This window comes from Haliaeetus albicilla, chromosome 4 (genome assembly GCF_947461875.1).
Source record: "Haliaeetus albicilla chromosome 4, bHalAlb1.1, whole genome shotgun sequence".
Classification (NCBI taxonomy): domain Eukaryota; kingdom Metazoa; phylum Chordata; class Aves; order Accipitriformes; family Accipitridae; genus Haliaeetus; species Haliaeetus albicilla.
The window spans coordinates 48,016,262-48,037,752 of NC_091486.1; the positions used below are offsets into that span (position 1 = coordinate 48,016,262).

Consider the following 21,491-nt stretch of genomic DNA (forward strand, 5'->3'; position numbering starts at 1 on the left):
GTGGAAACTCTGCAGTTGTGTGTGTGTGTGTTTATTCTCTACATTTTCATACAGAAGGCAAGAAAATAACTCTATGTGGGTCTTTTGTAGTGGTGATCTGTATGTATGTTAGTAACCTGAGTTTGTGGTTTCTGCATTGGAGGGTGAATGCTAATTTTATTTAGTATTGTAGGTGGCATTATTTGGAGATTGCAAACATTCTGTGCAAAGAGAGTCCATACACCTTTTCCAGAATCTTTCTGGATTCAGTGGTATTGCTCTCTGCTCTGTGAAAGGAGGATCTGACCCTACTTACCAAAACTTGCAGTCTTGTGTAGCTCAGGCAGCACCATAGAAGTTGTCATTCTAAGCACATTTCCTCGATCTGATATTCACTGTACATCTATGTCCTAGTTTGATGATGGATTTATAATGAATGTCTTTAACCTCAGCCTAGCCCAGCCATCTGCTCTGTGAAGCAAGCTGGCACTTCAAAGCCATTTTTTGCTTCAAGGTGTATCCTTGTAGTCTTAGAGAACAAATAGTGAGTCATCTCCTCCCACCAGAATAAAGCAAGTTTGTAACCTAGCTCAGTGTGAATGCCCTGTAGGAAAGACAGGTTGCAGAGAGCACAACAGTCAAATACAGTAGTAAACTTTGCACTGAGGAAAATAAAGGCTTGTCAGAGCAAGTAGTATAGACACACAGATGTCCTCAGCAGTGGCTGTAAAGGGGGCTGGAGTAGTGATTACGTTAGCCAGGCTTGTGAGGACTCATTTGTAGAATCTCCTTGGTAGTACAGTTATGTAGAGACAGGCAGTCATTTTTTGGCGAGCCTTCTTAAAATGCAGAGGGCAGAGAAATCACATAGATGTTTCCTATTTTGTTGCATCCTTCTTACTGCAGACTTCAGAGCTATGTATTACTGAACATAGGCACCAAACTTCAGCGTTATTGCTTCTCAGCTGAATTGCAGAGAGATGACACACTAATCTCTTGAGGGATGTGTTAGGTATGGGAATGGTTAACTTCTATGGTGTATGAAGGGAGGGATTTTCTTGCACATAGAATTGATGATCTGATTTAAACAAAAATAAGAGGTAATTGCTTTGTCTGGACTAAGCTGTTGGAGAAGTATCTCTGCCATGCTGGTTTCATTTATTACTTCTCCAATTGTTATATCAAATGATAGCAATTTTAGACGGACTGCTTGGTTTTGTTTCAGTTTTAGATGATCTTTGACTTAATAGATATATGTGGAAAAGATTTGAAGATATGGGGTCATTACTGCTACCTCATTGTATGCAGTACACATGTAAGGTAGCATGCACTGGCATAGTGTTGCATATAGTACTTTACATACCCCTTTCACTATATTACATGCATAGAAACTGAGGCTTAGCATAGTTTCTCTGTAAAACCCATGGTCACACAGGGAATCGGTTCCAAAGCTGGGTTTCAACAGAAAATAATAGATTTCAAATTTACCTATTATTTTACCACTTCGAATCTTTGAGAACCTGATCTAAATCACACGGCTACTGATGAGAAGACTCCCACCAACCCCCTATTGGATAGGCTTTTATCAAGCAAAATGCCTTGGGATTCTTCCAAGGACATATTGTCTATGTATTTATTTAAGGAAAGCTTGCCATTCAGTTAGTTGCCCATTTGCCCACCCTGAAGTCCCTCTGTTCTTTTCTGAGATGCAGGAATTGAGATTTCACTGTCAGCAAGATACACTATTCCTGCAAGCCTCCATCACATACCCCTTTTGCAGCAAGGTGAAGACCCTGGCCCACATCTACAGGCAACAGGGGAAACCCAGTGCTTTTTCCACCTCTCCAAGACTTCCTTTGCATTCCTGATGAACTTCTGTCCTTCCCTGTTTCATATCTATATCACCATAGATTCCTGAGACTTTATTCTTAAACTTTTATGGCAACTGTCCATTTTTTTAATTTAACAGGATAAATCAGAAAGGGAAAGTGTCAGTGAGGGCACTCACTTCATTAATGGAAATAATTTTGGGGTTATAAAACTGCTTTCCACCTGCCTCCTGTTCACAAAAATGAACCTTTCTCGAGTCTCCGGGATTTTGGTCTGTCTTATATTGCAGCACTAGAAAATTAGAGACATCCAATCTTAAATGGAAAAGCGTAAGAAGCTTTGTCTCATAAAGTGACATCTAAGACTTGTCTTTTTTTCCATGTTCTTTACTAGATGATCCCCCCTGCTGCCACCTTCAAATGACGTGATTTAAAATGGATGGGATATTAAAGCTTTAAGATGGGGTTTTAAAATAAATGAAATGTTATCAGAACTGTAATAGTAACAGCTGTTGTGTCCACCAGCTGGACGGTAGACTTAATCACTCAGTCAAATCCCACTTTCCACAGTGCTGCACTTGTTTTCTTTACCTTCTGCCCTTTCACCAAAACCACAGCATAAACTCAGCAGAGGGATGCTTTCCTGTGGTCCATAGCTGGCTCTGTTGGAGCCATGGAAGGAGCAATCTCTTTATCTGAACAGTCAGTGCAGCACGCACTGTGCAGCTGAGTTTCCAAATGCTTTCTAAAGTCCCAAAATCAGGAAGGAACAAGAGCTCAGGCTTAAACCTATGTACATGCGTTTGTTTCCCTACATGCAAGATACAGGTAGGAGTGTGTTGTTTGGTGCATTGCTATATACTTCACAGCTGCAAAGCAGGGCATTTTGGAATCTGTTTTTGTAGATGTTGGAAAAGTAGCTCGGAAGGCAGAAGTCCTGTCTTCTAAGCCTGCTGCTGTAGTGCTGTTTTTCAGAAAGAAGGAACTTCTGTATTCAGTATGGGATTGAATATTAACTATGTCAAATATATTTCATGAATACTGTTGCTCTGAAGAAAAGAACTTGTCGCTGCTGACTTTTAGGCTAGCACTATCCTTCAAAGCGGTTCCAGGTACCAGCCACTTCACCTGTTAAAACTCACTGGTGAAACAAATTATTTCCAACTGAGTCATCTCAGAAAACAACTTATTGTTTCAAAATGTCAGATTTCTCTTCAATTTTGACCTAAGCTTTCTATAAAGTTTAGCAAAATAGTTCAATACGATTTCCTTTGAGTTGAAACTGAATTTTTTCGTTGACAAAAATTAAATTTTTAGTTGTATATCTATCTCACTTGGTTAGAAGAGCTGTTAGAAGAAAATTATTTTTAGTGAAATTGAAAACACCATTTCTCTGATTTGTGCATCAGCTACCAAATCAAGAAATTGCTTATTTATTCAGGTCTGGGTTCTCACTCCTAACAGTGCAGCTAATTTAGTGAGTAACCATGGACAAGGCAGTTAACCTTTCTATTGTGCGTTTAACCATCTGTAAAATGGATATGATACTACTTACCTGCCTGACACAGCTGTACAGAGGCTTAATTTTTAATAAAGCTCTGTTAAAACACTTTGAGTTCACTGTATAAAAAATGCACGGAGAGGCAAAGTAGTTTTATTACGATGTGGCTGCTTTTATATTTACATTTCCAAGAGTAATGTATGGTGAACTATCTCAATGTTCTAGAAATAACATCATAAAGGAAAGAAAGTATAAAGAAGCATGAGAGATGTACTGGGATGGAGTACAGACTTTCTGACAGTCTAGGGTTCCTTCGTCCCCATTAATTATACATGTGGAGCAACTTGTTAATGCATTTCTAAAGACATGTTGACACAAGCTTAGACCTCTATCCTGGCAGGCAGTCTTTTGAATTAATTTAACCCTGGGATTGGAAGGAACTGGACAACATAGTTGCAGACATTTCTATAACAACCAAAGTAGACTACTACCAACAAAACAGATTTCCTGGGTCCGTGAGAGAGAACAGGAAGTAATGGTACACCTTCATGGGGAGCTTGTTATGAATAATTTCTGTAGAAGGCCCTGGCATTACATTTCAGGCTGATTGTCCATGGAATATGACCAGGTGTCATTCTCGATGTTATTTCTCTACCCCCTATGCCCTCCAACAGTTTCAAAAATAATTATAAAACCACTTAATTTTACTAATAAAGTACTTGAGTCATTCAGGAGTTATGTTTGCGGTAAAATATAATTGCTTATATTTAACAGCCAACAGAAACAGAAACCAACAATTAATTGTATTTTAACACATTGCCTAATATATGCTACAGTATTCAAATCTTACCTAATCTTTTTAAGCAAATTTGACACTCTGTGTGTTTGCAGGCACAAAACCCACACAGAATTACTGCAATTACTGTTCATTTCCACAGTAGTGGAGGTGCAGTGTTTGAAGTGTGAAGTGACTGCATACATAGTTTGGTGAGGTTTCCTTCTTTGTGCCATCTCAGAACCTCAAACCACTCATGCGTTCTTTACAAAAGAATAGAGAACAGTACAGCCTGAAACTTCCATGGACCAAATTGTGGCAATTTCTTGAGTCTGTAGATAAATAATGTCACAAAGAACACATACTTCAATGTGGTATGAAGCTATTAACAGCGGATGGAATCATTAGCTCACAAAATTTTTATTGTCTCTTTTTCAGAGTCACTTAGAAAATTAGACTTTCCAGATAAACTGGTCTAAATTAAACAAAAAGCATTACTGGAAGAGACATCCACACTGAGTGTCAAAACTATGACATTAGAAACACATTAGTCTGATTATTTTACACTGCTGATTCATTCACGGAGAAGTCCCCCCAAAGCATCTAAATATCACTGTGGGTGTCTTGGGCAATTTATAAAATGAATTCTTAAAACAACCAGATGATTTAAGCAAGCACTTTCTAAAGTAACTGCAGGTTCTGAGTGTGCAACTTGAGAAATCCTGAGGAACTTGACCTTAAAGTGCTGAGCACCTGCTGTCTGGAAAATGCTAAAAATTGGAGGTATCCAAATAACTTCAGTATGTTTGAAAATCCTAAATCTTTAAGTTTAGCATTACCTCTTTACCTGAAGACCAGATCTCTTGTATGAGTACCTGAGTATGTATGAGTGGAGAAAAAAGTTTAAAAATGTAACTTACGACATTATGGCCATTACCAATATTATGGCTTTGGATTTTGTTGATTTAGTAAGTTCTTATTCCTCTTCCTTTTCCTTCCCATGCTGTTCAGAAATATGCTGAACAGCTATGAAGGTTAAAGTTTTATCCACCAAGATATATCCTCTTCAGGCACAAGGCATCTAATCCATAGCCCAAACAATCCTGCAGTATTAACCCTGTAGTTTACACTTGTTGCAAGAATTTATGGAACTGACCAGACTAATATTTTTTTCTCTATTTACTCAATAAAATAGGTTTTTGGATAATCTTTAAAAGCCATCACATCAGTCAGTGACACTTGTCACTGCAAAAATCCACTCAAGTTTCTATCATTCAAGTTGGCTTGGTCAATCTAAGCTACATGATGGTTCTTTTTTCCCTGATTTGTTGACACCACTGTGGAAATGACTAAAGAGTTTACAGGGTGTGTGACTTCATAGGAGAAAGAGTTTTGAGCAAAGCACTGCTTCAGCTATGTGAGTGCAGATGAGAACCCCTTTTAAAGGATGTTACCTATTGCTTCTTTAAATGAAGCTCTGTTTGTTAATTCCAAATCTCTAAGGCTTTTTACAGGTAAAGCTTAGGAAACTACTCACAAAAACATTTGCAAAAAAAGCAGAAAAGGAAAAGGATGGAAATATATTGTTAAAACCTGAACAACTAGTCAAGATCTGCTAACAGCCTTGTGGGCACTGAGAATGATGTCTTTCTAGTGGCACTGGAAATTAGTAGATGCCACACTCCACAGAATGAGAGACAACAGGAGATTTCAGGTGGAGTGGAAAAAAAATGCAACTTTATTACCCAGTCAATATTTCTGATGTTTAAACAGGTGCCCACACTGTATACAATAGCTCTGCAGCTTCCTCCTTCAGATGGAGGCTGTACTTGACTTTAAAGAGTTAATGTTCTTTTCCTTCTTTTTTCTCTTTCTCTCTCTACTACTGGCTCAGAGCACTGGCTTTCATTTGAAGGGCACAGCATACTGAGTGATGTTCACATGACACCAATGACAGCAGCATGATAAGCCTATTTCTGACAGTGTGGCAAATTACTATTATGAAATCCCAGTACATTTGATTGCAGAGTGACTTTCAGAAGGGATCACACATAGCAAGGTTATGAAAGGCTCAGTGTTTACTGCAGTAATACCGACTTACTGGAAAAGAATATCAAGACCTCTTTAAATAAAAAAGCTTGGGAGATTCCCAATTCATAAAACATTTGGCTGGGTATATCCAGCTAAGCGTTATGTTTCTCTAAAATGAAAGGAGAAAAAACTATCAGCAAAAATTCTTAGGCCTTTTTTTTTCCCCTTTGGTGACTCAGTGAAATTTGTTTGCTAGAGATTCACTCAAAAGGGATCATCAACTTGAGGCTGTCCTTCCCCTCTGACGTTGTTCACTTTAGGAGGTTACGGGTGTTCTGTCTTTCCAGAACTGCCTCCCTATTCCAGCCAAAGGTCAGGATCTCCTATGTCTGTACAGTGCCCAAGTTAAAAGGAGAACAAGATTCAAATAAAAAATTATGACAAAAGCAGAAGTGGCAGGAGAAATAGGTAATTTATGGGCTAAGAAACAGGGAAGTTGCCAGTAAAAGAAGCGTATCTGCAAAATAGCAGTAACTCACCTGTTGAATTACTGTCAGCATCCAAGGGTGTGTTATGACATGGAGATAAATTGTCCCTTCCCCAAGCACCTTCCTTTTAAACTTATTTGTGGAGTAGCACAATCAGCAAAATAAAAAAGAGCAGGCATTAAATGGCTCAGGTTTAAAGCAGGATTTTTATCACACCAGTGGGCAGCAAAGTATTTTCATGGTGAAATAAGTCTTTATTCAATAATCTAATAAATAAATATGATTATTTTTTTCTAGAAACTTTGTTGATCAAGTTTTTAGTTATGAAAACCCAGGTAAATGTCTAATTGGTTTTCTTGCTTTTCTTAATTACAATACTAGCAATTATTGTATTCATAAGCAATGTTCTGACTGTTTATCTTAATTAGAGCCTGTGTATTCTCTTTCAGGTAGAAGTAAGAGTACTGGGAGGCCTTCCTGTAAATTTCAGTTCAAGCACATTCTGCCCCCTAAATACAGAAATATTGGTCTCTGCTACATTTTAGCAGTGTTTTGGAGCACTTCTGTATGCTGTATTATACCCAAGGTGATACTACAGTAAAGAGCTCAGCATGCATATGAATCTGATTAGGATGATGAATTGGGGAAAAAAAAAAAGCACACACAAAAGAAAAAAACCCCAAACAATACCCAACAAACCCACAAAAGCAAAACAATCCCCCCCCAGTTTTTTTTAAGTGTCCCTGATTTTGGACTTGTTATAGCTCTGAGATGTTGAGGCAAATAAGTTTGCAATAAATATGTGCTCTAGATTCAGGAATTTTAACAATTTCTCTGCACTTCATTCAGTGAAGCAGCTACTTCATTAGCCTTGTCTGCCTTTGCTCAGGCAAACATATTTGCCCTGGCAGGTAAAATTAGATGTGTGGCAAATTCAGATCTCTCTCTTTCTCTTATCTTCCCGCTAACTGAGGAACTACCTAGGTGTTGTCTGAAATACACCTGATTGCTGTAAGTATGGATACAAAATATAAAAGACCCTGAAGTTTAGGTAGAACCCCCTCGGTTTGCATAAGGTTTTTTGAACAGCAAAGGAGAAAAATTTGTCTCCAAAAGCCCCCAAACACCTGTAATTTCCACTTCTTAGCACATTTTTAAGCTAGGGCAAAACACGTCAATCAATAGATCAGTATACGCGATGATTCCCTTTCCTAATTACCTCCATTTTCTTGGACAAGTAGAGAATTCCTGTGATGTTTATTTTGGGATACACACACAATACAATTTTGTTTGTCTGCTGGCTGGAATGTGACTATTCCAGTCTGCTTTGATTACTTTTCCCAGGTGAATTAGGGAATTGATCCCTTAGTTTAGTAAGTGCAGACTTGCAGGGGTTTTTGTATTCTGCCCCTATTGCGATATGAATATATTTAGCTTATGATGGAATATGGCTTCCATCTGTAGGTGGCCACAGCCTGTCATAGGTTTAAGCTGACCGACCAAATGTCTGAGGTTGGATGTGTAGCATCAACAGCTGTCTTTTTTAAAGGTTATTTTTTAAAGGCACGTGTTCTTGGAATTTGTTTCCTGGGTGGCATGTTGTACCATGGAGAGGCCAAGTGTTTAAATAACCTCTTCAAACTTGTGTTTTGCACTTTGCTACAAGGCCTGAAGGCAATTGTCTCTGAAATCAAACTTGTGATGGCAAAAGGTTTGATGCAAGTGAATGGATAGTTACCGCGTTTCCCTATCTGTGAAAGGGGAAGAAATGACAAACTGGGGATCTTTTTGCGTGTCTAACAGGTATTTGGATAAATGAAACTTTTACCTCTGACTTCAGTGGGGCCAGAATGTCACCTGTAAGTTTTTGGAGATGAGAAATGCTGATGCTGAAGTTGGTAATACTATATTGCTGTGTACAAGCTGGGAGGATGAGTGCTATTACTATTCGCAGTGATCAAAGACATACCACTACTGCGACTGCAGTGTTAACTAGCTTAGGTGCAAAGAAATGGTCTAATCAGAGCTGTACAGCATGTGGCACAAACCGCAAAACCCACCAAAAAGTTCAGCTCCGTGCACTACAGCTAGGCTGCCACAACTACACAGGTTTGCTACTTTAAATTTACTGTGTTCCGAATACTGAACTTGCATCAGTGACTTGTTTGTAGACCCACCCATGTCTGCATCAATGCCAGCACATGCTTTCTTGGATAATTAAATACAGATGAATGGCAGTCAGTCTCTTTTGCTAAAACATCTTCTGATCGTTTATGGAAAGTCCCAACATTTTGGAAAGAGAAGAGGGGGCAGGGGGTATCCAGCTTTCACAATGAGACTCTTCCTCTGAAACCAAAGAAAAAACATTTGGTGGTGCTACGCAGCTATCTGTCACCATAATCTAATAATGACAATTCTTGGTTTCAAGGTTGAGACTGGCTAATTGCACAGTGTCTGATTTAATCTATAAAGAAAAAAGGGGGGGAGGGGGAAAGAAGGTCCCCCAAAACTTTGAAGTGCAAGGGGACCAGTGGATACAAGAAAAGGGGGATTTCTTGTGAATCATCATGGTCGCTGTTGCAGTTCTAAGAACTAAGCATTAACAGCCTGCCCATAAATCTTTTACAGACGGTTTGAAATCTTTCCACTGTTTTCAATTTACTTTGAACCATATTGTATGTAATGCATCTCGTGCTGTAGAATTCCTAATTTTCCCCTGGAAATATAGTCTGGGTCCCTGCTGTGTTATATATATTACGATGCCATTTCCAGCAGAGTTTAAGGACCTACAATGATAAATGCTAGTTTGACAGCGAATTTTTGCTTAGGTATTTCAACGTAGTCATATAGTGGCTGATAATAACAGTAAATCTGCATGTCAGTATTTATTTTATACAGGCAATTTGTTGTACTCCTGACATAGGAATTCCATCACTTATGTGAAAATAAGGAAATAATTACTGTTGCAGAATTCCAAAGGGAAGAAAATAATTGGTAATAGTGGGTCACCTTAAAATAGGCCTTAAAAATGTCTGGAAGTTCGCTATGACTCAATATGTTTTAAGGAAAGAAAAATGTTATTTTAAGTATGAAGCTGGCAAATTCTACCATTTTGATTCCATAGCGGTAATCTCTGTAAAAGACATGATTTAAAAGCTGCTATTTCTCACTGTCTGAGGCTAAATACACTTTTCTATTCTAACAAATCTGAATAAAATTAGAGCACTCTGAATAAATTCACCCTGCCTCTGTGCCTGCTGTCTTAGCTTGAGGCAGAAGCAGATGACTGTGATCTTTAAGACTGTCAAACTAACACCATAAGCCAAAGCTACATTCACCTTAAAAAAACCATTAAATTTATTCCAGCCTGGTAACAAGCTGGTCCATTATTCTGGGGTTTTGGTGCCAGTGTTCAGTTTTTTAAAAGGCCATCTGAAACCTCACAGGCACTTTTGACATTTTGCCATTAACAGTCTTGGTATTTGGGGGCTTGAGAGTGCTTTGTTTGTGTTCAGATTTAAACTTTTAACACCTTAGATCTGTCACCAGTTCACTGGAAGATGCTATTTTGATTTTTCTCATTAGCAGCTCTGAAAAAGGGAAAAAAATTAGCACATATTAATTGGAGCATATTTTTCCCTGTAGCAGTTTGCTGATTTTGAGATTTCAATGCTGCTGACTGAGGTGGATTTGCAAATAGTCCCTATAAATAGAAAATAAGTAGCTGTTTCTGTGAAATTACCAACTAGAGAAAAGACTCATTAATCAGGGAAACAGGTACAGACCAACAACCCTGCCTAACACTGATCATGTAGACACAGGCTGACAATGCTGTCTGAGCAATGAAGCGAAAGAGTTTGGTCTACACTAACATTTTGTGGGGAGAAAGTTTAGTCAAGTGTTTAAAATACGGAACTAAGGATCAAAATGCCTGTGTTGTTTCTCCAGCTCTCCTGCTGACTAGCCGCAGGCAAATCACCTTGCCTCCTTGTAATTCAATCACTGACAAAGGGCCGGTTTCCCCCTGAAAACTGTGGGAGCAACATTTCTTGGATATAGCAATGTCTTCAAAAATTAAATCACGGACTGTGAAAGGTGAAAGTGGGCAGTGTGTAAATCACACAAATTTGTGTGACAATGCAAATTGTTCATGTTAAAACACTGCAGGTCATTTTGAGCTGTCTTGCATCAACGTTTTTCGGGGAATTTACTATTTTCAGAAAAAAAATACTATTCCTGAAGGAGAGCAAGACCTCTTGCTACCTTGTCTATCAGCCATGTACCATTTAACAACTACCTGTGCCAAGGTCTGCTTTTTGTGTCGATGGCATAAAATCAAGCACAGTTTACCTTCAATCCTGCTTTGACCTCGTTTCTACTGTAGTAGAAATAAAGAATACTAACAATGGCACTTTTCATCTCCAGGGATTTCAAAACATTTGGAAAAGCTGCATCCTCTGAACAGAAATACAACACTATTTTAAGGAACAGGGAGAAATAGTCCCCATAAGAAAGAGGGGGTACTCATTTCCCTTAAACTGAAGAGGGCCGCTAGGCCACTGGGGACCTATACCAGATCACAGCTGCCAGCGGTCCTTTGGTTAGCACTCGGACTTTTGCACACCATGCACTGAGCCTCAGTGTCCACAGATGGTCGGGGTGTCACAAATCAGAGGCTGAGAGACAGCTCCTCATAAACAATCGTTAGATGCCAGAGAACCCAAGGCACCATGATGCAGTCTTCAGGGAGTACTAGAACAGAGCAAATTCTGCCACCTGCTGCTTCCCTGCATGTCTACAGTGCCCTTATTTTCAGTGTAGACTCAGCCTTGCTCTGCTCTAACCTGGCTGAGATTTTACTGAGCTTGTATTTACCAGTGGGATTGCTGTATTTAAGCCTAAAGCCCTTGAGAGTCTGGATTAAGTGATTTGCTTTCAATGCTTATAAGTAACAGCAGTAATGAAAAGTGTCCATGCAGTATGTAGTGATATACATGGTGAAGAATGTCCACACCTGTTTTACAAAAACAAATACTTGAATTGTGCTAAGTATATATTTAAAAGTAGAATTACTGATAACCCAAAATGTCAAGAATATTGAAGGAGAGTGGGCTGTCCAGTGAGAGCATTGACATAACTAAAGGTCCTTTCAAAGCTCAAGCATTTGAAGGAACAGAAGAAAAATGCAGGCTTGCCTATACAAACCAGTGGATTTTTATAGTGTTCCTCTAGATATCTCAAAGTGAAGAGTTTAAATTAGAAAGCTGACTCTGTGGGCAGTTATCAGCAACCAGCATGTGCAAAACCGTAGTGTCTGTATCACTGTAGGAATTCAAAAGTGCTTTAATTTTAATTTTAAAAATCCAAGATTTTCTCTTTATTGGCTGCTAGGCTGAGGCACACAAGAAGCTTAGGCAATGCCTAGCCTCTAAGCCTCTTCTCCATAAGCACTTTTGTGTCTGGTATGAGTGTTGCCCGCCTTGAGGTGAACTAGGGAGGACAAGGGTATAAGCTTCCATGCCAGCTGAAGCTGCTAAAGTGCTGATATAAAGGATGTCAGGGTTGCCACGGCAGAATGTAGTTGTTTGAAACTTAGGGAGACTTCAGTGGCGTTCCTCAGGGATTCTTAACTACCTCTCAGGCCAACCTCTGTCAAGGACAAGGGCTACCACCAGGTCAATGTTCCCTTTATATATAGTGCTAACTAAATTTAGTGTTAAATCTGCTGCGAAAATTTACACCTTGTAATATTTACCTGACAGGCATCCAGACCCTCTTGTCCAAATATGCAGTTCCTTAAATTAGACACAAAATATGTCATGAGGCAGCAGCCTAAATTACATATTTACAGCACTGAAGCAGGTAAGTACATATTTATGCAGCCAATCCTGAGTTCTTATTTTTAAAAAATGGACTGGATTGTTCAATGTATTTTTTTAAATCCTGACAGAGTATTTAAACAGTCCTAGGTTTGGGAGCTCTCTGGGCCAGGGGCTGTCTTTGTATTGTCTGTTTACAACTGAGTTCTGCACAATGAGGCTGGCATCCTTAGGGGTTGTTGCAATTGAAAGAATAAAAGCATGTGACAATAAAGAGCAACTCCCTATAAAATGACTGTGCCTAGAGTTTTTTTCCTTCTTAGCAAATGTTATTGCCCCAAAACAACTAGTATATTATTTATATAACAATTTCCTTATAGGTCATTGTTGAATAGAACTTGGGTCCTTCCATACCCAGAGCGAAAGCCCCCACCACTGCAACTACAAAATTATTTCCTTTAAATGCTGCCAGGATGGAGTTCTCTACACCAACAAGCTTAGGAGCTACTTCACAGTTACATATAGAAGAATGTAATTATGTTCTACAGCAGTTCTTCAATATCCCACACTTACTTCTTTGTGAAGTAGTTCCCATAAACAGCCTTTTGAACTTGCGTAGATTTTAAATCATAAGAAAACAAGACCAAAAAAATAATCAAGGGAATGTCTTCATTAGAGACAGCTTATACATGCTGCTGCATTTTTGTTGCTTATAGCTACTCTTGAAGACAAGTGGCTCCTTTGAAATGTGAACATGGAGTATAGATTAAGTAAGAGGTTTCTGCAAAGAATGTGTCGTGTTTTGGGAAGTTTATGCACTCTTTGTTTGGGTGAGTAAGCAGGGCCTAACCGCGCTTAATGGTTAACTTAGTATTATTGAAATCAGTGCGACTATGCCCCTACGTGGTCCTCTATGCCACTTTTAAAAGCTGTGTGAAACAGCACTTTGTTTTAAGTATTTGCTTTGTTTGATGAAAATCTTGATGGGAGCTGTAGTTTAGGCTGATGCATAATAGTATTTCTACGAGGAAAGCTGCACTGTGTAGAAAAGAAGGACCAAATATGAATTCTTTTTAAAAGCTAGTAAATTAATTTTTTTCCTGAAGTGTTACAACCCCATGTAGCAGTAAGATTATCATCATAGGTGTATTGCAAATGAAATCTGTTTAGACTGCTTAGACTTACGGGGGAAAAAAAGTGTATCAATGGCATGGTTTTAAGATGGTGCCTTTCAAGAGCTGATCAGTTCAGCTCAGTTCAGCAAACAGTACAAAAATTTTAAAAAGGAAAAGGTTAGTTACTAATGCAATTCGATGTTTTCATCACCAATATGAAAAATACATGTTTAAATATACAACAGGCTTTGCCAGATATGCGTGCCTTGTGTAACTACCATCAAAGAAAGCTTTTTATGGGAGCAGGGTGACTCTGAATCCCAGTCCCAGGGGCTATACGTGCTTAAAGGCACTGTTCAAAGAAATCAGTGCAGTGGAATGTGCAGATTTGGAGGACAGGACTTGGCAGCCATTGTGTCCCTGTTAGGTAGCGCTCAAATTCAGACCAGTGAAGCTGTTGCACCAGTTAACTGACTTGGATAGCTCTTTTTAAGCACCTTCCAAGGAATATTTATAACTTTCTGAAAGAGGCTTCCTGACCACGTGAACGTCTTGTCAACAGCCTGTTTCTCTTCTCACTGAAACCTTGCCATTTAGTCTCTGTGACCACCCTCACTTCACAGCTGGCATCCACAGTCCCCAATTATTGCCGAACTTGCCAGCCAGAATCAGTGTTCCTTGTCTGAGCCCCAACCCTGACTGAGATTCTCAGTCCAAAGAATCTGTCTTCCTGTTTGTGCAGCTCATCTAGGCTGACATCGGGCTCCTTCAAGGCAAGAAATATGCTTGCTCTGAGAGATGTGCATCAATTCTGGCTATCACTTTGTCTCTTTAATGTCACAGAAGTTCAAATATGAGGCTGCTTTCATGCAATCAAGGCTGCTAGAACATTTTCATAACAGAGTTGTATCAAAACGTCTATTTGCTCCATGAAAAATTGAAGAGACTGGTGCACTCTTGCTTTCCAGTCACAAGTGACTACAAGGCCCTGAGACTAAAAAAAAGTTTCTCAAAAAAAGCTTGGATAAACCTGACACATCAGCAAAAGGTAACCCTTTGCATATTACAATGATTCCCAGGAGTCCCAAAGTGCTTGTTGTACACTAATGAATTCTGCCTTACAACATCAGAGTGTACCAGAATAAACATTACCTATACTTGTCTGATAGAAATGTACTTAAGTTCTGAACTGGATTCATATTTCAGAGGTCTCCAAGTTCAAGAGTTTCTATCACCAGGTCTGTATTTCAAGTTGATCTCTTTTCTTTGTAAGGTTATGCTATTTTCATCATTAATATCCCCTTTTCCTGAAAAGTGTACATCTTCATAGTGTAACCCAGCATTTCTGTTGTACATTTTCATTAGCTGGCTGCATTTTCTATTTACTAGTAAATGGATTTCTAAGTTATTGCAGATTTTTTATTGATGACATTTCAGATTTTCTCGCCTCTTCCATGGCAGCTGTAAACATCTTAATTGTTTCAGTTTTCACCTGTTCTGAAGCACAGGCAAAATGACCTCCATTTTAGTGGTTTTTATCTTGAGTAATTGTAATTGTCTTTGTAATTTCTGAAGATTCAAGGGAGTTGGGAAATATATTTGTGTTAGACACAAGGCTATTTATTATTAAAGGAATCTCTAGCACAACAATATTGTAACTGATTAAACAGCATTCTTTGTCTCAGCAAGAATTAGCGTCTATAATTATAGGTATAGGTATCCTTCATTTTTATCTGCCATTCCTACTTCAACACACTTCTGCCAAATGCAGTATAGTAGTTGGAAAAAATTGTATATGTGCTTACCTCTACCTATTGGCAATGAAACAGATGTACAGGATCAGAACCTAGGATTATGACCTAATCAAAATGGTCTGCAAGAAAATATAAATGAGGTATTCTTGGTGTAGCCATGTGTTTGCAGCATTGCTTTCAGCAATGGCTCAACCTTACGGTTTTGGGGGGTTCTGTCTGGAATAATCTAGGTCAACTACATTTTGTAGGGAAAAAAAAAGGGAGGAAAAGCTTGAATATCAGTGCTATTCTGTCTGAAATTTTGTCTTGTAGAATGTTTGAGCAATGCGTTTGAGGTAAAGATACGTTCATTCAATTTTTGTTACTGGCTGGTTGGTGTATGTATGTTCACCTTCACTGAACTTGGATCAAGAGATGGAGAAGCCTGGACTCTTTCTGTCATGAGTTCAGCTTGAGGCTTGAGTCACCAAAAAGCTGGCTAGATATCTGTGATGCATATTTAGTATTGCTGAAGTGAAAACAGCTAATCAGTTAAACAGTTCAAAGCAGATATTTTGCTACCGGGTATTATTAATCACAACTGACATGTCTCGTAGAGTTGTGCATTTTTCTATTTAAGAAGCTCTCTATCCAAATGCATTTCATCCAGTTAGCTGCATGCTTTGTTTGGTTCCTTTGGGCATCGTAGTTGTATATTTTAGTTGTAAATGTCTCAACAGTTGAACAGATTAGACCTGTGCTTGGGGAGCCCTGCCCAGTCAGTTTACAGATTTAGAATTAATGTTTTCCTACAAATTTCAAAGGTGGTACTTGTGCATCTCAGTAATTCCCTGTACAGCAAGCTGGTCATTTCTTTCCATATATGAGCTTTGGTTTTAGAAGAACGGTAGATAATAACCATAAATGTTTCATTTACTGTAAATATTTAATAATTATGAATGATTGATGACCAGATTTTTAAGCAAACTGATAGAGTTGTGTGAAATGAAGACTACCTTTGTATAATTTTCTAAGCTGTATTCTAAATATTAAATGGGCTTTGTTGTGCTATCAAGATGCATGCCTGGTTGGTATTTTCATTAAAAATATTAGCACATCGGTAACAAACAGAAAACCACACTTTTTATGGTCATATTGGCAATAAAATTAATCTGGATGGACTTCCTTGTGGATACAAGAATTTCTGTATCCGCCAATTTTCATTCCATTGTAAGGCATGCCTTCTTTATGGATTATTTTAAAGATGTTTTTTTCAAGAGAATGTGTTGTTTATAACACAGCACTAATAGCTGGCTGTGTTTCAGTGACTACTTTCACCTATTTTGCTTTCAATTTTTTCTAATTGCCTTTGATCTCCCTGGGGCTTTGAAGCCCCCCAAAACCCTATATAATGCTTATCTAATTATCAGGGCTCTTGCATCTCTGAAAGATTTCATTAACAATGCTGCCTTCTGATTCATGCAACTAGTTGAGGGTCTGCGTACCTCTCCCGCAGACGTTTTTGGTTGTCTCACAGTCAGTGAAGAATGACTTTGCCAATAGGTGCCACTGTTGCTCTACACACACGCCTGAATCGTCCATGTCCTTCAGTTGAAAATCCGACCATGAAAAAGCAAACCTAAATCACAGTGACTAAAATGTTGCAGGGGTAAAACTCTGTACAGACCATGGCCAGAGGCTTGTCCATGCCAAGACTAAAGTATATGCTTTATCTTGTTCCTAAAAATAATTATATTATTGCTAATCTTGAGCAAAATTGTTTAAGAGATAAATATGTATTGAATTAATTCCAGATATATTTAATCTAAGCCTTTAACTTGCTGCAAGTTTATTGTTGAGCCTCAGACCAATAGCAGCTGAACCTTCTAAATATCTCCTCTGAACCAAATGTGATTTAAATACAGGAGTTGCACATCAGTGCAATAAGAATTTGGACTTCTGTCAGCATTTTTTACATAGGTCATTCACATACTTTCTCAACCAAGTAAAGGATCGGGGTGGCCTATCCAGCAGTATAAAGGCCACCTACAACTATTTCTTCTAGGTTTACTGTTTGGTAATGTAAGGTCAACTAATGTAGTTCACTTTGCAGCTTATCTACCATTAAGTGCCATTCAATATGTAAAGCCAAGGGCAATCAAGGTCTGCTTGCTTACTGCATTGGGATAAACCTTGGTTCACCTTGTCCTTAGGTATGCAGCCATTTCATAGGTTTACTTTATTCTTGGATGTTTCAGACACATTATGGAATAACACAAGTTTCTTTTCTACTCTTTCGTTGAAGAAATTATAGCAAGCTGTGTAAAAATGAAAAAAAAAAAAAGCTAAGGACAAAGCAATTAAGAGATTTATATCCTTTCAGGTTCAGTCCCATTCTGGTTTTTTTTTCCTTCCTGCAACTGTTCATTAACCAGAAACCAACAGATGAAAATTTTGTTTCCAGTGATTTAATATCTTCTGAAATATTCCCAGCCATCTGCAGATCAGCATGTAACCCAGCAACTTGTTCTAACTAGTAGACAGCCCTCCACATTTATAACCTAATTCTCATTCCTTCTGCATGGAACAGATCACTCTTACGTACATGAGCAACAAGCTATATTAAGTAGTACTTAAGATCACCCTAAGCAGTTTACACGGAGGTGTCCCTTGCTTTTCTGTCTCTCACCAGTTGGCTGATGGCTTGCAGGTATTTCTGACCCCCTTCATAATCCAGGATTCTACTAACATTTTGGGGAAGACATCCCTGGTTGAAAGGGAGATCATGAGTTTTAGCTGGTTGTCTCAGTTGACAAGTAGCAAAAGCAGAAATCGGTGGGCTTTCATAGGAAATGGTGTAGACACTGTTCATCACTCCATCTTCTTTCTCGTGCCATTTTTTCATCAGGTGCTCAAGAAGGCCATAGTTGGTAGGTGGTTCTGAGACAAGAAATGATTAAATGTTAGAAATGATAGAATTAAATTTTGGGTTCTGGTGTTTTTACTCCACAATTGTCATAGGGAATATTTGTACTATTTTGACAGCAGATTAAGGACAAAACAGATCTTTTTGTTCCCAGAGCATGTGTGTCTACCCTCTGGCTGGAAGGGAAAATCACTGTTAGATATCAATAGGACAGCAGTAACAGTATAAATTTAAAGAGTCCTGATTCTTCATAGTCTCTCTGGTAGATATTAAAAAAGTTATAAGAGCTGTACATGTCGCTTAAATTCAGAAACATAATAATACTCCTGCTAGTTGTATCTCACAGCTCTCCTTGTTTTCAGCTGGTGTCTTGCATTATTGCATAGGGGAGAGAAATCTGTTTATTGGCACTATCCTTCACTGCTTCCTGTGGTGATTAAGTATTATTGTATAGATAACATTTCCACTTTATCAATCTGAAGAATAAGCTACTGACTGGGTAAGACACAGTCAAAAGTCACCACAAAATCCATTTTCAGAATTAAAACAGAAGGAGGTTCCTGGCTGTAAGTCTATATATTGACAACTGCACCATGTTCCATCTGATTGAAATAATAACGCCAAAACCTACCAAGAATGGGGAAATCTGATTTCTGAGAAATCCAGGCAAACTTGCGTCCATTCCAGCTGCGGAGGGGAGGCAGCACAGGGTTGTAACCATGTCTATTGTATTTATCGTCATACTCCGATACCAAATTTCGGCTTCTTGGTTCCTCATGATGGGTGAAGAAGTGCTGCATTGGCAGGCCCTGAAATGAGAATTAAATGAGAAATGAAACCATGCTACTTGTCTTTGAACATAGCATTCAGACGGCTTAGCATGCTTTTGAGTCAGACTGTACTGCCAATGATATGACAATATTTTGTCAGTACTTACATTACTTTTACTTATAATTTAAGCCCTGAAAGTAAAGGCATTTGCATTTCAAGTAAAGTAGATGTCCAGTTAAATTAAGCAACTACATCTGTATGTCATGAGATCTGATTAGTCTGGTTTCAACTCATGCATCAGGGATTTGCAGATACATTTAAGAAGCCTTCAAATGAAAAGCTGATTGTCTTGTGCTGCTTAAGTGTTTCATTGTGCACTAGCATTACATATACTACCTTCTAACTGTCTGTCAGGAGAGAATGACAAGAATATTTGGGGATGGAGAGGCACCTTGGACGAAGGGACATTCTAGCAGATGATACTTGTGGGAAAAGTATTGTTGTGAAAGATCTGGGACGCATTTAAATGCAGTTCGTTCCTATGAATTGGAGGTGTGCTGGTGAAAATAATCCTCTTTTACTGGCAAGCTCATATTATAGCCCACAGAATGTCCTGAAGATGCAATACCCAGTGCTAGCTGATAGTAACATGCTGATTTTCTTCATGTGCCCTGGTCACCCACCGAAGCAGAGACTCGGAAACAACCAGAGAGTACCAGGAAGTATGTGCTGTTTGTCTACCTCTGAAAGGCATCCTACTTTAATCAAACATATGAGGGAGCTCTGGATCCTGTAAATTTGCCACGGAGCTGCAGTGCCTTCTTTTACGTATATAGTTGTTTAAGGATATTAAATATGATTTAAGTATTAGTCAAAGATCATCACTGTTTGGAATGTTGGCACACACAGCCCCACCTTTGAAACTTCTTTTACTTACCTCAAATTTTTCCATCATGGTTCTCCTTAGTGTTTGGTCTGGTTTGTGATCTGGGAAGCAAACGAAGTCTGTTCTGTATACACTGCTGCCGAGTTTCCCAGTGTCTTTTATAAACTAGAGAGATACATACAACACTCAGTATAGCTAAGGCAATCTGATCGTTACAGAAGCTCTGTTCCAGTGCTGCTTTCTTCATCTATGCATTTAAAAAGCACTTATTTGGAAAGAAGTCTGTGCTATGGTACTTTTTCTCAGATGGTAAAGTCAGCTGGCATAATCAGCCATTATAAAATTCTGGATTGATTCCTTGGTGTAAATACAAGATACCATACAGCCCCTGAAAAATTATTCATGGTTTGGTGTTTAATACTTTTACCTGCCATGTGAACTAGCATCTGAAAAGGACAAACAAACTTTTTTTTTTTTGGTGCCTTTGTTCCTAATTCTGCTGCAGCAGGCCAGTCTCTGCAATATAGTCTAGCATTTTGCTCCAGAAAAAAAAAAAACATCTAAAGGAAGTAATTTTAGTGGAGTCAGGAGGATTTGCCCTAACAGCTCCAATATTGAACCTAACAGGCATGTTTTGACAAAGTTAAATGTCTCATGATAAAATCTTGCTCAGCCCTTAAGCAGGGCATGCAATCTATCGAGCAGCTCTCCTAGCAAAGATCCTCTTGTTTATACAAGTAAAGAAACCAATATCCAAATCATTAAAGATCCTCTGATACAAGTAATAATAAGTATTTAATTTATGGAAGGATTAGTGAAGCCTCTCTTGTATAATGTTGGTTTATATTATTAAGTTGTATATGTTGTTGTTGTATAGTTCGTTGTATGGAAGTTGTATAGCAGTCTGAAGGGATTGCCATAAAAAGTGCTATAGCATTTTTAATTGGCTAATATGATGTCCGGTGTGAAACATACAATGTAACACATGCTCAGGCATTGCTTCTGTCCTGGCTTAGAGAGAAGAATGGCCAATCATTAACAAAATGAATGGATGCAGGCCAAGCAAGATGCTTATCCTTCTCCCTTTTATCACGCTTCTGAGATGAACCTCAATCTAGCTTATGACTGAAGTAGTATTCTACCTCCACAGCATTGGTTCTGACCCACTCTATTCCTGCTCTCACACTTCTTTCCTGATCTTACCTCTTTCCTCTCTTCCAGCCAGTTTCCAATGAGAACTTTAGCAGAGTATTTGGGTTCAATTTTCCACCAATCCTGTCCATCTTTTTGTGACGCCATCATATTTCTTTGTCTCACCAGCACGCCCCTCCCTGGTTGTTGGAACTGTCCTTCAAGTTACATGGGTGAAAGATTACTCAGTTGTCCAGTGCTAAAACTAAGGCAGAAAGGGGCTCCACTTCTGCCTGCCTGTGTGCTGAGAAACATGGGTGATGTGGGGAACTGCTTGGCCGTAGAACCATTTCTTTGCTATCCCCATGGTGACCGTTGTTCCAGTAACCACATTCTAGGCTGCATCATATTTAGTGTTGAGCAACACAGTGGCTCCTAACCCACTAAAGTCAGTTGGGTGTTTTTCTCTAACTGTTAAGAGTTCAGAATCAGAGCACAGTTATGTCT

The 21,491-nt window shown here is 38.7% G+C and overlaps 1 protein-coding gene across 1 annotated transcript; it reads right to left on the minus strand.

Moving 5' to 3' along the window:
* Window positions 1-16,219: 16,219 nt before the first annotated feature.
* CFAP107 (cilia and flagella associated protein 107) lies at window positions 16,220-21,455 on the minus strand. Its single transcript, XM_069782445.1, has 4 exons — window positions 21,057-21,455; window positions 19,905-20,018; window positions 18,828-19,005; window positions 16,220-18,210 (listed from the first exon to the last, which is right to left on the minus strand). The coding sequence occupies exons 1-4, from the start codon at window positions 21,153-21,155 to the stop codon at window positions 17,924-17,926; spliced, it is 678 nt and encodes a 225-aa protein (XP_069638546.1). The 5' UTR covers window positions 21,156-21,455; the 3' UTR covers window positions 16,220-17,923.
* Window positions 21,456-21,491: the final 36 nt, after the last annotated feature.

What these genes read in the sequence shown, in the direction of transcription:
- CFAP107 (XM_069782445.1), bottom strand. Translation starts at nt 21,155, where the DNA reads ATGATGGCGTCACAAAAAGATGGACAGGATTGGTGGAAAATTGAACCC. An exon ending in GGCTGGAAGAGAGGAAAGAG is followed by an intron (nt 20,019 to 21,056) that starts GTAAGATCAGGA and finishes GTATCTCTCTAG; the next exon opens with TTTATAAAAGACACTGGGAA. An exon ending in ATCAGATTTCCCCATTCTTG is followed by an intron (nt 18,211 to 18,827) that starts GTAGGTTTTGGC and finishes TTCTTGTCTCAG; the next exon opens with AACCACCTACCAACTATGGC.